This window comes from Leptosomus discolor, chromosome Z (genome assembly GCF_034619465.1).
Source record: "Leptosomus discolor isolate bLepDis1 chromosome Z, bLepDis1.hap2, whole genome shotgun sequence".
Taxonomy (NCBI): Eukaryota; Metazoa; Chordata; class Aves; order Leptosomiformes; family Leptosomidae; genus Leptosomus; species Leptosomus discolor.
The window spans coordinates 40998875-41015523 of record NC_141419.1 but is presented as its reverse complement, the minus strand read 5'-3'; the positions used below and the strand labels follow the sequence as shown (position 1 = coordinate 41015523).

Below are 16649 nucleotides of genomic sequence, written 5' to 3'. Positions count from 1 at the left end.
TGAACTACATTTTCTAGAGAGTAGGAGAACTTTCTCAACATGTTTTGGACCAAAGAAAGCATTTAAACCTTGAAAGATAAACACTTTAAATTATTGTTACCAAATTTGTTATCGTTGTTGCATATAGGTATGTCTCAGGCTTTGCTCTGTGATGAAATCTGAAAAATGAAATATATGATACATAGAGCTGAATTCTGAATGTTTTTCATCTTTAATGCATACCCTTCTTTTATACATACCTACTACCTCCTTTCATCTTGACTGCAGTATTTCCTTACCCCTGTTTCCCTTGCCTGCTTCTGGCTGTTCAGAGATTTTGTGTGTTCCAAAAGAAATAATGGAAGTGATCCGTAAAATCCTAGCATGGATGTAGTAAAGTGCTCAGAAAAGGAAAACCAAACAAAAACCCAACTAACTAAACAAAAAAAACCGGGAAGGTGTTGCAGGCTGTATGCAGACTCTGGTGATGTGTAGTCATTAATAATTAATTCATAACAAATAATAATAATTAATAACAGTCTGATGTTGTGTAGTAATTAATAACAAAAAGAGAGCCAAGGAGAATTTCCATCCTCTATTGGTTGTGGAGGGGAACCTTGCCACCAAGGATGAGGAAAAGGCTGAGGTACTTAATGCCGTCTTTGCCTCAGTCCTTAATAGTCAGACAAGCTATCCTCAAGGTAATCAGCCCCCTAAGAAAGCTGGTGGCTCGTGGCCTAGACAGGTGCACTCTAAGCTGGGTAAAACACTGTCTGGACAACCGAGCACAGAGAGTGGTGGTGAATGGAGTTAAATCCAGCTGGCGGCCAGTCACAAGTGGTGTTCCCCAGGGCTCAGTGTTTGGGCCAGTCTTGTTTAATGTCTTTATTGATGATCTGGATTGAGTGCTCCCTCAGTAAGTTTGCAGATGACACTAATTTGGGTGGGAGTGTTGGTCTGGTCAAGAGTAGGGAGGCTCTGCAGGGGGACCTGGACAGGATGGATCGATGGACTGAGGTCAATTGTACAAGGTTCAACAAGGCCAAGTGCCGGGTCCTGCACTTGGGTCACAACAACCCCATGCAGGGCCACAGGCTTGGGGTTGAGTGGCTGGAAAGATGTCTGACAGAAAAGGACCTGGGGGTGCTGGTCAACAGCCGGCTGAACATGAACCAGCAGTGTGCCCAGGTGGCCAAGAAGGCCAACAGCATCCTGGCCTGTATCAGAAATGGTGTGGCCAGCAGGAGTAGGGAGGTGATCGTGCCCCTATACTGGGCACTGGTGAGGCTGCACCTCGAATACTGTGTGCGATTTTGGGCCCCTCACTGCAAGAAAGACATTGAGGTGCTGGAGCATGTCCAGAGAAGGGCAATGAAGCTGGTGAAGGGTCTGGAGAACAGGTCTTGTGAGGAGTGGCTGAGGGAACTGGGGTTCTTTAGCCTGGAGAAGAGGATGCTGAGGGGACACCTTATTGCTCTCTACAACTACCTGAAAGGAGGTTGTAGCGAGGTGGGGGTCAGTCTCTTCTCCCAAGTAATAAGTGGTAGGACAAGAGGAAGCAGCCTCAAGTTGCACCAGGGGAAGTTTATATTGGACATTAGGAAAACTTTCTTCACTGAAAGGGTTATCAAGTATTGGAACAGGCTGCCCAAGGAAGTGGTGGAGTCACCATCCCTGGAGGTATTTAAAAGACATGTAGATGTGGTGCTTAGGGACATGGTTTAATGGGACTTGGTAGTGTTAAGTTGGATTCAATGATCTTAGAAGTCTTTTCCAACCTAAATGATTCTGTGATTCTGTGGATTTTGTCTTGTCTTTTCCTCTTTGATTGGTTAACAATGATTCTTATACAAGGTTAGAGGGAAAGTAAGTTTGAAATTACTCTTCACATAAAGATTGTTTGATTAGTTTTATCCTTAGGAAAGTTCTGGTTACAGAGAGGGTCACTAGGTAGTATGTTTTGTGGTGTTACAGATGAATATATGGGTTTTTAAACTACTCCGTCACTTAGCTGTCATTAGCTGACATGTCAATTTGTCATATCCTTTTCAGAGCTTTTTATGTTTGTTCTTCTAATTTTTGAAGCTTTTTCAAGTTTTTCACTGAGCAATCTGAAAAACTTCATACTTTTCAAGCCCCCTCCTTACCTCTCACAAAAGTTGCATCTGAGGTTGTTGTTGCTAACTCCTTTGTTTTGTTTTCAACTTGCAAACTGATCCCATATCTCATTCTACTTGGTAAACCCTCCTATTTTGTAGGAACTACTTGTCTGAACCCTTGATAGTGTTCCGAAAACAAATTTCAACTTTAGTAGTAGTTAGACAACAAAAATATATATGGTTCCATTTTAATAAATTTTATAAGGGATGTTTGGAGATTGCAGTTTAATAGATTTTGGCCTTCACTTTTGACATAGATGCTTGTACATTTAAAATCCACCTTTTTATGTCTTTTTCTTAAGAATGCAAAAGTTGCATGTGAATTACTTCTTTGAAACTCTGTTGCCACAGCATTTTCCTTCCTCCTTAGTTTTAGGGAAGTCACTGGATGGCAGTAAACCGGCAGTTTCTTCTGTTGAGGACTGTTTAGGAAAAAAGGTTTACAATGAAAGGAAAGGATATTTAGACATTTAACATAGCATCTGCAACGTAGTGAAATAATCTTAAACAAGAATGCAATAAATAAGATGTCCCAAACGCTTTTTACTTGATAGTAATGAATTTTCTTAGACCTCTGATGTGCTTCTGCTGATTGGATCTTCCCTCTCACAGTAATCAAACATGGAATACATGGTATTCATCTAATTCCAGGCCTTCTGAAGCAGTTGCTTAGGGTTGTTCAACAAAACCCTGCATAAATATTTGGTTTGGATTTCTGAAAGCAGAAAAGAACCTAACTAATTTTTACGGTTTTAGTCTTGAATCTTTTATCAGATCCCTGTTTTAAAAAGAATAAGTAGAGTGAAACATCCTAAGACCTTGGAAGTCACAGAGATTTCATCTGAACTTTCCTTTTAATTGCATATTTTTAAAATAAAGGTCTTTTTCAGTGTTTGCTAATGCTGACCCTCTGTTACAAAGGATTTTATACTTATTGCCATATGAAGTGTAATTTAGTTTATACTTTAAGTGTCAATGATATAAAAAGAAATGAACATGTGGAAACGGAATGTAGCTGTTGTTATATCAGCATGTAGCAATAGAGAACAGGAAGAAAAGAAAACTCTAACAAATTCAGAGCAGATAATTTGATAAACAACATAAAACTACATTTCCTGATTTATGACAGCAGAATGCAAAAACCTGCTCAAGATTTCACACAAAGGTTTTCATAAATGAGTTCATGTGGGAAGGTGCTGGGGTGCAAGATCCGTCCAAAAGACAGCAGAGCTGTAGTAGAGCGCTGAAGAACTGGGAAAACATGAAATTGGAGTACTATGTTCAGTCATCTGTACGTGCCTGCAGAACCAGTGTATCAAATGTGTTAATCTGACTTTACTCTGAATCTGTCATCAAAGGATTATTTTGATTTTTCTATGATGTATTAAAAAGGTTTTATTAAGTGTAACTTAAAGCATTCCATATTGAAATTGGTAGAGAAGTAAATGCCAAACTAAAATTTTATCATTGTCTTTTCAAGATAATGAGGAAATTAAGCAAATTAAATTATGAGGGCAGGCCCTGACTCCCATCAAAAATACTGATGCCTCTTGAAGGAGTGATACAGAAAAGTAAATGTTAACTTCATGCTTTCTGTTCTTGATCACGGTACTGATCAAGACTATAGATGAGGGGTTTTTTTGCTGGGTAGCAACGTGCCTACTGCTATCCAGATGGTATCAGACTTAAATGGCTTCCAGAGAACTGAAACCTACCTAAGGTCTGTCTGGTTTTGACATGGGTGGCCTCCATTGCTATTGCACAACTACTGAAATTGTGTGGTATGTGAACCCTTGTTTGATTGTAGCAGCTGCAACATTTTCCTTATCGTTGGCAGGAGCTGCCTGCTGTTCTGTGTCTATGGTGTAAAATGGCCACAACGGATCAAAAGATCTTACCCCAGATATAGTTCAATAGCAGTCAGTTCTTCTTACACAGCTTGTTATAGCCTAATACTTTTTTTTTAGTTGCCCTTCTGTTGATTTCTCACAGAGTTTGCTGTGCCATCTCCTTTCTTCTTCTAAGTGGGAAAGTAATGAATCTGAAACCAGTACATTCATATCAACTCTTGGCTACACGTCAGCAGATTATTATTGTCACTTAGTTAAAAATGTAAGTATTTTGTGCAATTGAGATTTTGTTAATAATAAATCACCAGTTTATAAGCAAATACATGGAGCTGTCATTGTTATGAGGAACATGGACTGAACTTTGTTTATCTTTTCTTACCTCAGTTACTTTTACAGCCTTTTAAGGGAAAAAACGAAGTGAGAGATCTCTGGACAAATGAGAAATTTTTTTATTAGATTATACTGTAATAGATATTCATAAAAACAAAATTCCTGTTGCTGTTGTCTTATAACAAAAAAAGTCTGCCCTATAATTTTTTTTTTCCCTGTGAATTTTAAAATATATATTATTTTTGCATATTAGCATGTAGCTTTTGGAATGTGTTCTTTGTATGCACTGCGTTTAAAACGCTAGATGAGCCTAAAACTTAGGAAAAGTGTCTTTTACATTTAATATGTAAAATAATCGGAATATTATTTCATAATATGTTGACTTAAATTAGATAAAGCATATAAAAATTATTAGCAGTGCTCTTCTGAAAGTTTTGCCTCAACTCTTGGGGAGGCAGAGCTAAAATAAATAGCTTCTTAGTTTTCAAATATGGAAGGTATATAACATATGTTCGAAATCCTTTTGCAGCATAGTTTATTCAGTGATCTGAACAGCTTTAATTTGGCACAAATAATTTAAAAATTAAAAAAATTGGACTGAGTGAACAAAGGAATTTATTAACCTCTAATGTGCATTAGTCACACAGAGAACCATGCAACTAATGTCTCCTTATTTGCAGTATGTTTATTTTATTTTATTTTTTAACAGATAGTCTTTTCATTAGTAACAGAACTCAGAGGAAATCAATCCAATGGACTTAATATTCAGGCAAGGTAGGTGTTACCTAAACATCATTTTTGGTATGTTTTAGCTTGGATCATTACAGTTCAGTGAGGACCTTTTTACAGTCTTGGGTAACTTAGGCTTCAGCTGGAAAGTTTTGGATGTATATGTAGATAATTTCAGGTGTGTACAAGCTTGTTAAGTTGTGCTTCACATTAGAGTTTGTACTTAACCTGAGAGTCATAGAATGGTTTGCGTTGGAAGGGACCTCAAAGATCACCTAGTTCCACCCCCCCTGCCATGAGCAGGGACACCTCCCACTAGACCAGATTGCTTAAGGCTCCATCCAGCCTGGCCTTGAACAATTCCAGAAGCATCCACAGCTTCTCTAGGCAACCTGTTCCAGTATTTCACCGCCCTCACAGTGAAGAACTTCTTCCTTGTATCTACCCTCTTTCAGTTTAAAACCATTGCCCCTTGTCCTGTCACTACAGGCCTTCTTTCTTATAAGGCCCCCTTTAAGAATTGGAAGGCTGCTATAAGTTCTCCCCAGAGCTTTCTCTTCTGCAGGCTGAATAACCGCAAATCTCTCAACCTTTCTCCATAGAAGAGGTGGTCCAGCCCTCTGACCATTTCTGTGGCCCTCTTCTGGACCCGCTTTAATGGGTCCATGTCTTTCTTGTACTGGAACCCCAGAGCTGGACACAGCACTCCACGTGGGGTCTCACCGGAGTGGAGTAGAGGGGGAGAATCACCTCCCTCAACCTGCTGCCTACGCTTCTTTTGATGTAGCCCAGGATACAGTTGGCTTTCTGGGCTGTGAGCACACATTGCCAGCTTATGTCCAATTTTTCATCCACCAGTGTCCTGAAGTCCTCTGCAGGGCTGCTCTCAATCTCTTTGTCTCCCAGTCTGTACTGATACTGGGGATTGCCCTGACCCAGGTGCAGGACCTTGCACTTGGCATGGTTGGACCTCATGAACTTTGTAATATTGACTGCTACATACATGGTTATAACCAAAGTTAACTGGCAGTTACTATGAGAAAAAGCAAAAAAAAAAATTTACACCATTTTTTTCCCTGTTTTTGTAAGCGATAGTTAAATATGACAGAATAGTAGTTACTTCACACTTGTTATTAATGATAAAATCTGTCCATGCTTAAAGAACTTCTTGTTCTCCTTCCATTAGTTTCTTGATCTGGTACCAAACGGTACTGTGGCAACACTGTGCGTTTCATATACAACTATTTTAAATGTACCCGAGCACATAGTATTTCCACACTTTAACTGCTTCCTTGGCCTGGTTTTCTAAGGATGAAAGTCTGAAAAAAGCGTGGGAAGGAAATGGCGGTGTGATCTGGCCAGATCTCAAATTCAGATTATCAGGAGATGCTAATAATCACCTTGCAACATTGTGTGGAGTGTTTCTACATGTCTAGGTCTAGTCAGTGAGACTAATCACCTTCTTGATCCACGCTACATAAATACAGTGAATTAATCTGCATTAATAAAAAAAGGAATACATTTGCCTAATGCTACTGTTGTCACTGTTTTTAACATGATCATGCCTTTTCACTGTGTAGTTTGTGACTTTCCATTGACCTCGAAATGCAGATTATAGTATTTTGTCAGTGCTTTAAAAATTGTCATATTTGAATACATCAGTAAATCCTTTTGATTGCATGTAAATTAAGTGTATTCCAGCTAAAAAAAAAAAGACAAATATAAGAATAGATATTTTTAATATAGACTATGTACTCAAATTGTGTCTTTTGTTTTAAATGTATGACTCTGCTGTGCATATTCTGTTGGTCTTCAGAGCCAAAGCTGCTGCTTTGATGAAGAGAGTTTTATCATTTATTTAACACCATGTAGCCTGAAAAGTTACAGAAAAGAGGAGGCTAATTGACATATCTTCCTTGTATCGTAAATCAATAGCCTGGCTATTTTTCTCCCTTCCTTCTTGCACCTAGGTGTTCATGTAAGGAAGAGTAAATGAGCTGACTTTAGTACTGAAATCATGGACACAGTCGATGACGAGCATCACAAAGTTTTGTTCAGTGCAGAAAACAAGCACCCACATTTTATAAAGTAGGGTGAAGCAGACTTAGCTGAAAAGCTAATAAGACTGTTGGGAAGGGAAATAGCTGATTCCTACTAGGAGAAAACGAAAACTTTGAACTTAGGTGGATTTTTGAGCATAGAAATTATGGTATGGCTGTTTATTCAGGTTGCAGAGACAAATGTAGTTTGCAGTTAGAGGTGTATGTACATTGTCTCATTTCATTGTTGCTTACAGCAACGCAGATGACACTATCTGTGCAAATTAATTGCACAGTGGAATGCACCATACAGTATTCTCCAGAATGTATTTTGAAGGTTATACAGAAGAAGAAAATTGCCTTTGCAGGGTTTTTCTTCTGAAGTTAAAAGTAAGAGTAAACTAAACTACTGAGTTTGCTAATCCTGGATAAGAAATTAGAAACAGAATTTTGTAAAGGGAACTGATTTAGAGTTTCAAGTCTGTGAATTTTACATGCATTTCCAGGAAACCAGTAATGCACAATAAATATCAGCCCAGTAATTACCATTCCTGCAGAGAATCACTTCTCATAGTAAAGCTGCATCTCAAAGTATTTCAGTATAAGAAACCTTAAACGCATATTTGGTTAGGTACTTACTCAGAGATTTGAGTCTTTGAAAATGTGTCACGTTTTATTTCTCTTACTGTGGAAACTACAATGGTACCCCATGTCCACAAGTTATAGGACCTCTGTCACAGCATATATCAGTGACCATTAGGCAACATCTATTTGGGAGTAGCTTTAATATATACAGGGCAATAGAGTTAGCTTTTACTCAGAGTAGCCTGCAATGTAATTCCTGTCTTAACTCTTCATAGTTGGTGGCTCCCCAAATAAAAATTTTGGGTTCTTGTAAAAATGCACCCCTTTTAGTGAACAATGCAATCGGGAGAAACTTGCCACGACTCAAGGAAGCCTTTTACAAAGAATCTAGCACTTTTTAATTTGCTAGATTTCAATGTTCCAGAGTTCTTGGTCTTCCTAAGTGCCTTCCTGTCAAAACTGCATCTAGAAAAATGTGCAGTTTCATCTGCTAGAATCTATATACTCTGGGAAACTTGTGATTTTCCTTTGCAAATGTTATCTCTTATGTTATGTGCCATTTTCATTTTTGTTTATGTTCCAAGGGTTCCATATTTTATGTTCCGGGTTCCACTGTCTTTAATCATTTCCAAGCAGGTAGTTTTAGCAAGCAGCTCAAGTGAGTGGTTCGTATATTAAGATCCAAAAATGTTACGTATTCCTTCAACTGTAGAATTGTAAGACATAAATTTTTTAACTAAACACTTGTAGACAGCATGATTCATAGAAGTTGTCTCTGTTGAGAGGAGAGACATATCAAGGAAACAACAGGAGGCCTTAAAAACAGCTAGGTGGTCTCTTGTGAGGGTCTAGCAAACCTACGTGCGAGCTGTACATCTGTATAGTCTTCCTTGCCTGTGCTTTGCTGATCCTGGGAAAGACAAAGCATTCCCTGCTAGGAAGGATGTGATTACTGAGCAAACACAACAGACTGCACCTCAGAATTGGGTTGATATCCCCCACATGGTTTGCCTTGAGCACTAAAATTTCAAAATTTTATCTGACTTCTCCTTAAGATTTTTCAGACAATGTGTAACAGCATGTCAACAGTCATTCCAAAAAAAATTTTTCTCCAGTTAGGTATGGATCTTTTACATTTAACTTTCTGTAATTAATTTAATCTTCTTTGACTGTATCAGTTTAGAAATTAAAGTTTTTACTTTTCTGAAATACAAACTGTATTTATTTTTCCCTCAGAGTTTCAGCCAGTCAGGTGAATGCTGTGTCCCTTTTCTGTCTTCCTCTTGTTACTTTGCCTGATATAACTCCATTGCTGGAAACACTCCTTCTATACCATGGAGGTGCATCAAAAGAAATTCTCAGTTCAGAGTTTCTGGAGGCTGTGAATGACACCTTTTTGAAGTAAGTAGCATGGCCTGTATGATTTTTATGCTCTTTTCATAAAGGTTATCAATTAAATTAAATGTCTTTTCTCTGGGTGTGTATGCTGAATGCACTACACATCTTCTGCATTTTAGTGAAATATTTCCCTTTCAGTTGAATAGCAGAGCTCAGGTTTTAGGCCAAAGCAGAATGTTGTATTGCTATTGTACAAATTGTGGCATATGAGCTTTAAATATTGACTGAAACGTTGTCCCACCTTTTCTCTAAAACAGAGGTTAAAGTCTTCAATAGATTTTAGGAATTTTGTGCAAGTTACAATCACTTTTCATAGAAATATTATTTACCTTTCATATAAGTGTATCAACATCCCTAACAACATTCTGAGAAACATCTTCATTTTTCTATACACAAGATAGATCCTTATGTGTTTTTACATGTTTCCATTTTTCTCTTTTTTTTTCTGTGAAATTGGTTCTCAAGATTTTAAATTCTCCCATTTTTCAGCAGATTATTTTTAATGAGTCTGAGAGTTATTTGCGAAATATAACTTTGCTTGTTCTGCTACTACTAAACCCAATGTTTTGATAAAATCAGTCTATGGTTGAAAACTGGCTGAGTGAAGCTAAAAATCAGCAAGATTGGCTACGCCATGTAACGAAAGATATCAGGAAAAGCACAGCCTACTTTTGGTTGAGAGTTGCTTTATTCAAGTTGTAGCTGAGGGACTGTATTATAAACCATTTTTTTAATACTAGAAAAGGTCCTTTGTGAACACTTTACCTCAATTATCCATTTGTCTTCTTTTTAATCAAGGTTTTAATTGCTTCTTCTGTAGTTAACATCATAATTTCTGAGGTGTTCCAGTGAATATTGTTATATTGCTCCATTGAGGGACCAGCAAAAATAAATAATTTATGGAAAAGCACAGTTACTAATTTGTACACCTGTTACTAGAAGCTGAGGAAAACAAGTGAAAAAGGAATGTGAAGATCTGTAGTGAAGGATGTGTCCCAAAAAAAAAGAAAGCTGCCTTTGGCTTGTCCATCTTTCATGGCTTCAGGCTGGATGTGTTCTGCAAGCAGTAACGCAGTTCGGAAAACTTTCAGAGCAAGTTCACAGGTTCAGCATGGATGGTCTATACTGATGTCAGTAAGCTGATGGGCAGTTCATCATGACATCCTTTTGACACTTCATAGTGTGAATCCTTTAGATGTTCATAAAAGGTTCTTCTGACTGGAATAAACATCCCTTTGCTTAACTTTTGAGCTCCTTGTTTATCACAGTGAGCAAAAATAATTCAGTTCATATGGCTCTCGACTAAGTGACTCTTGCAGGCCCCTTGACAGAAGTGTATGGTTTCCTTGAGAGGTCACATATGCTTTGCATGGTATACTCCTGGCCTGTCACTGAAGCTCATGTGATCTCAACATGAATGTGGTTGTATTTTATTTTTTTCCCCACTTTAACAATTGAATTCTGTGTTCCCTAACACTGTTGTTGTGTTCTGAATATGTGTTTTCCTTCTGAACACACATGAAGCCTGCTCCAGGAAATAGGGTTACTGAATACTGGGGACTTGCTGTGCTCCACAGAACTCAGCATTGTCCCAGTGGGACCATCTGCAAGTTCAGTCGCAGAAGGGTAATGACTACAGTTTACTTTCCTGTATGGTTTTTAAATCTCAGAGTTGAAACACCTCTATGTAAGCTTCTAAGATTCCTTTTCCTGGCATAGTATCTATAGTATCTACCATGGTACCACAAAAACAATGAAAAAGAGAATTGTGGCAGAATTAATAATCTCTTGTCGCTCTTAATTTACTCTGATGTATATATGTACCTTAATAGTGATATTTAATTAAACAGCATCTTGAAATTAAGCATTGCTTTATGATTTTGAAGTTCTATGTACTTCCTTATACTTCTTGTATACAGATGTATACTTTTAAATTAAGCTAGTGTGTAGATTTGAATGGAAAAAAATACAGCTTTTCAATGGAATTCAGAATTCTGAAGGTTGATATTTAAATGAGTGTATGGTAAAATACATACATTGAAAGTAGATCCTAAAGTGATGTTAAATCTTCTTTCTGCTGGTATTTTTCTTTTTTATCAGTAGCTTTAGTTTGCATGTACTCTTCATCCTAATTTTAGGGTTTTTAACCTTAAGACTAAGGTATTTCTTATAATTTCTTGTTATTTATGTATTTTTTTTTTTTGGTTTTAATTTTTAATTTGCAGCTATCATGAAAGCTGCAAAAATATTCCAGGATGTTTTGTGTTGTCATCTCTCCTGTTCTTGGGTGGTTACTTTAGTATATTTTGATCTGAACTGGTCCACACAAATTACAGTGTTGTCTCAAAATAAGCTATGCCTTTTATTTCCTAGTGATATAACACTATACTTCAGCTAAGCAATAGCTGGAGGATTTAGGTGAAGAAATAATTGCCTTCTTAACCATTTATCTTTTAAAAGGCTCCAGTCAGTGTTGGTGGGCTGAAGATTTACCTACCTCTATCTCATTTATTTTTTTTTTTTTCTTATTTCTCTGAAAAGACAGGTAACGCTTTGATTTAGCCAGCAGTAATATTATCCAGGACCTTCCTTCTTGTCTGTCAGCTGCTGACATTTTCTGAGCAGACCAGTCTGGTAGAAGCGGTCTGGGTTTGAAAGAGCACAAGTGTGGGGCAGGACCTTTCTCTAGAGAGGAAGGGAACTCCAGACTTAAACTTTCCATTTCCATTTGCCAGAATCCATCATAACCAAATTTTTAGGTTTTAAAGACGTACAGTAAGGTTTCATTTGTAGATGATGGTGCTTCCCTGTTACTCTTTGCCATTATTATTTGATACTGAACAGAATACTACTGTAAGCAAGATTTTCTCACTGCAGGTTAATCTTTGTGTCTTCTTTTTCCCCAATGTACTTTAAAAAAAATAGAATACATTTTTGTCTTCCTTCCAGTTTCTTGGGGAAAACAGTATTTTTCTCTCTAAACCAGGAAGAAGATCTCCCTGCCTCAATCAGCTGTCTTCAGCCTCTGGCTTCGTCACTTACCAAGCCTTGAAAAAGCGACATTACATCTTTTGGACCAGCTGGTTTCCATTCAATTTAATTCACTGGAAGAAGTGGCGTGTGTCATAAAAGACTCGTTACTGGTATGTGCAACATGTAGTACATTTGATACTGCTCTTTCATGCTTCAAAAGTGACAGAGTTTCCAAATATGTCAGCATTTTTGAAGGAAAGGGCTGTCATGTGGCATATAACTTGCTAATGCAAAGGCAAATTGTGAGTCTCACAAATGTCACTGAATGTTAAGTTTTTACACTGAATTGGTAGAAAAGAAAAAGGATTTCATCCAATGATGAAGAATGGATGAAGAGATGAGAATCTGACTGGCAGGGGTGCTGAGTACCTGCCTCTGTATTAAAAAAATCATAAACTTTGGCCAGAGAGGTTTTGAATCTGTTTTTACTTCAATCCCTGTGCTCTTGGGAGTTTAGCAGTTTAAACAATTGAAATTCCTTGTAGATTACTTTATTATTATGGACTGCTTAGTTACTTGGTTTTGTTTTTAAACCTGAACAAAATTCTTAATATAAAACGTTTGCTAAACTAGTTAAAGTTTGTTTTCAAATGCTGTGGTACTCTTTCCTGTGAGAAAACATGACAGAATACTTTTTCCAAAATGGTGAGCTTGTTTGCACACTAAATGTAAATTTAATTGTTAATTACAGTCTGAAATACCATGTGTGCTATGCGCTTAAATGATATATTTCATAAAATGGATAGAACTGAAAAATGGCACATGGTATCTTATTTTCAGCCTATGAAACTGCTTACGGAATATGTAATTACATAGGAGAAGAATGATAACTTTAAATATTCTTCCTTTTTAGTTGAGTCTGCAATTTCTGTTTTGGGGGTCCATTATAATACTTGCAAGTCTCGTAAATGCTTGGCATCAACAGCACTTCATACGTCATCTGGGGATCTAGATAAGCCAGAAGACAAGGCAATATACAAGGCCTGTGCCTAATTTTTCTGTATCAGATACACTGTGAGTTGAATACACTATATGGTACCACAAGTGGCTGAGGTGAAAAAAATATCTAGGTTATATACAAAAAGAAATTAAATCTTTGTTTTAATTATTGGTTTATTGTTGTTTGTTAGCAATGTTCGTATTTACCTTGTCTTAACATCCTGATCTCTGAAAAGAATGGAACATTACTGTGCTAGCACACTTAAGTTGTCCTTACTAGCCTCTGCTCCAAAGACTTTGTGTTTTCACAAGATATTCAGAATGAAAAGACCAGTGCAGCAGCTTTGAATGCTGGTTTAGAGAGGACATCCTGTGGACAAGGAGTGGAATGAGTGGAGGCAGAAAGAAGAGCAGTTGGAAGATGGATATTGCTGAGTGATAGGCATTGATAAGAGGGAAGGTGCATAAATGAGAGGTGGCGTGCCAATTAAAAACAACAGGATGAGAAGCTTCAGAGAGGCAGTATAGAAGGAAAAATTTTGATCCTGAAATTCTGTTCTAAAATACTTGGTAGTGTTTTGTATAACTAGTACTTGGTACTATAAAGATACTTATGTGACATTAGATCAGTCAGCACTTTGAATCCAACAGTATGATTAATTTAGCCTGCCTGAAAAGTATTTGAATATTTATTTGGGAATGAGGGTATGCATTTTTTGGCAGTTGGATTATGTTATTTATAGGATGGGACCTCTGTTGGCCTTACGGATATGGTAATAAAAAGTGGAATCATGAGACAAAAGTTGATTTATGCATTTTTTCTATTTGGAAGAAAACCTCTAGAGTACAAATAGGCAAAAACATGTTAGTGATTTGATTATAGTATACAATAAGAAGGAAATTTCGATAAGCTTTTTCATAATTGCATTGTCAGAGTCAGTTGTCTAAATAAAATATCTTGATACAGTAACCAAACTGTACATAAACCTGGTAGAGATCTCTGATACCCAGATAGTTGTAAACCACTATACTTCTATTATGAAAGAAACTTGATATGCAATACTCTTATAGTTCAGTTCCAAGAGTAATTATAGTGTGATGGTCCACTAACTTGTGCTTTATATGGTATGCTATTAGGTTTGTGGTTTTGGGGCTAAACTGGAATTAATATTGGAAATTCTATAGTTATTCAAAAGTAATAAAAACAAGAGAGCTGACCATCACAAATAGTCTTTTAGATTCTTCTGAATTTGGTGAGTAGATGTCTTCCTTTCTGAGTTTTAAGGTTTGTATGTGTGCATTAACAACTGAAATTAAAACAAATACACATATTAGAATGTTATGCTTTACCAGAAATGTGTAGATAATGTATATAAACAGATTTTTAAAGCACATGTGTGTAAAAAGAGATTTGAATGAATCAATGCCAATTATAGTTTGTGTTCAGTTCTTAGATAGCTTTTCAAAGCAGTTTTATTTCTTTCAAAGTCATGTTGAGAGGGCTTAAAATTTGTCAGCTTCTCCTTTATAAACCATCTGTTTTTGCTGCGTTTTGTTTTTCCAACTTGTCAGCTTTCCGAAGTCCAGCCCATCATCGAAATCACGTTACATTCTGCAGTTAAAGCTCTAGCTGTGGGCTCTCGTTGTTTTCACTTCAGCATTACAGAGCAAATACAGTTTTAGTGAGTGATGCGGTGACTCTTGTATTGCCTGACAAGATACCAAGCTGGTAGCTGCTCTGGTTCCCATGCCCTTGCACTGCCCTTTTGCTGGGCCTTATCCTGAAGGTTTGAGTCTAGCTGGATCCATACTCACCTTTCACTGGGAGCTGTGCCAATGAAACGGGCACTAATGAGGGTGAAAGGAGGAAGGAAAGAGAGAGACAAGGAGAGGATTTTTTCCTTGTAATACATTCTAGCTAAGTTACAATTAGTTCCCACAGTGCTGCCTGTGTTCAAAAACCTATGTTGTTATGGTAAAATTTTTGAAATAGTGCACACTAATTTATTCGTAATGTTGATGAATTCAGGAGCTTTTTAAACTCCTGTAAAAATATGTTTATGCTTTCAAAATAAAAACATGTTTGGCACTTGATATAAGAAAAAAATTAAGTGACATTTCTTATTTTTAATTGATAACTACAAAATTCAGGAATACAGGTAAATGTACAACTTGGAAATACAGACAGCATTTGAAATACAGCAGTGCAGTAGTTCCTTGAAGCTAGATGTGTTTAACTGTAGAGGTGTTCTGTCCAATTAATTGCACATGAGTCTGGAAGTCAAGAGAACTGATATTAGTGGTGCTACTACTTCAAATCTGTTGCTGTGTGATCTTGGCCCAATTTGTTTCCCTATGTTTACTCTTACTTGCAGTTGTTACAGAGTGTTCTGTGATGTGAATAAAATGCAGTATATAATTATTAGTCTGTTCCTCTTTGTGCCATTTACTTGCTTCCTGTAGATACAAATGTATTTTTCTTATTTCTTTATTCAGTTTTGGCTTTGTATTATAAATTTGAATTACAAATTAATTCTTTCTGATAATACGGATACAAAAGCAGGGTAGTTCTATAGAACTTGTGTAGGTAATACTTTATGTTACAGTATTTTTTCCTATTTTATTTCTTTCAAAAATCCCAGTGTTTTTGTGGGGGGTTTTTTCCTGAAGAGGCACGCATCTTAAAATATGTAATCATAATATCATGCATGCAGCTCCTATTCCCTGTGTTTGGATCTTTTTGATTTAGTGTGTGTTGTACTGTATGTATTATGTGTTTTTTATAAGTGATGGAACAAGCTCCTGGTAGATAGTATGTTTGGTTTTCTGAGCTTTCTGTGAAAAATAGTGCATAGTCACAGATGAGATTATTAAAATGTGAAATGTGTTTTTATTTTGAAAAAATAAGGAGATAATGTCAACAACATGAAAACCCTGTGAGAATCCCTCCTGAAATTGTTAAACCCTCCCAAACTCCAGAATTGCTGCTGGCCGCAGCAGAGCTGTGCTGCCTGCTCTACTCCTGCTACCTAACAGGCATATCTTCAAATTGCCTTGGAGACTTTTGCGCTGTGATAGCATTCTTACTTGGAGTGCTTGCAAAGTAATTCCATGCAGTCCATTGATCAAAATCTGGTGGAATTAGATAATGGTGAGGTTTGGGGCTGGGGTGGTTTTTTTTTTTGTTTTCCCTTTTGAATGCCGGTGATGAAATGCATATTGATTTCAGTAGTGTAGATTAAATTCTAGGAGCTATTAACTGTGGTTTCTTGTAGTGACTACTGTAGATTGCTGCTTTCTGGCAGGAAAGGGTGCAGACTTTTTCACTGTTGCATACAGAACATTTATTTTGGGCTTGTTCAAATATGATTTCATCTTGTTAAGTGTGGCAGTGTGCTGATGGACCCTTTCTAGTTTATGTTCAACGTGTCTTAATCAACAGTGGGTTGGTACGTCATCTCAGAGGTGTGTGTGCAAAGGTAGGTAGAGTGTCTGAAAAGACAGTGGAGAAATGGATGAATTCAACCGTTTAGCCCACAGGAATGAAAAACACACTTCTCACTTTCCACTGTTTTCACAGAATTGCAGATGGTTGGCGTTGGAAGGCA

General features: G+C 37.1%; 1 protein-coding gene across 3 annotated transcripts in view; it reads left to right on the top strand.

The window, feature by feature from the left end:
• Window positions 1–16649, top strand: part of FANCC (FA complementation group C) — a 71515-nt gene that overhangs the window by 36758 nt on the left and 18108 nt on the right. For all 3 annotated transcript variants that reach the window (XM_009959950.1, XM_086479899.1, XM_086479897.1), the window contains 4 exons: window positions 4131–4250; window positions 5028–5092; window positions 8908–9072; window positions 12056–12212. In XM_009959950.1, coding sequence (XP_009958252.1) covers window positions 4131–4250; window positions 5028–5092; window positions 8908–9072; window positions 12056–12212 — 507 coding nt within the window. The remainder of the gene's footprint in view (window positions 1–4130; window positions 4251–5027; window positions 5093–8907; window positions 9073–12055; window positions 12213–16649) is intronic.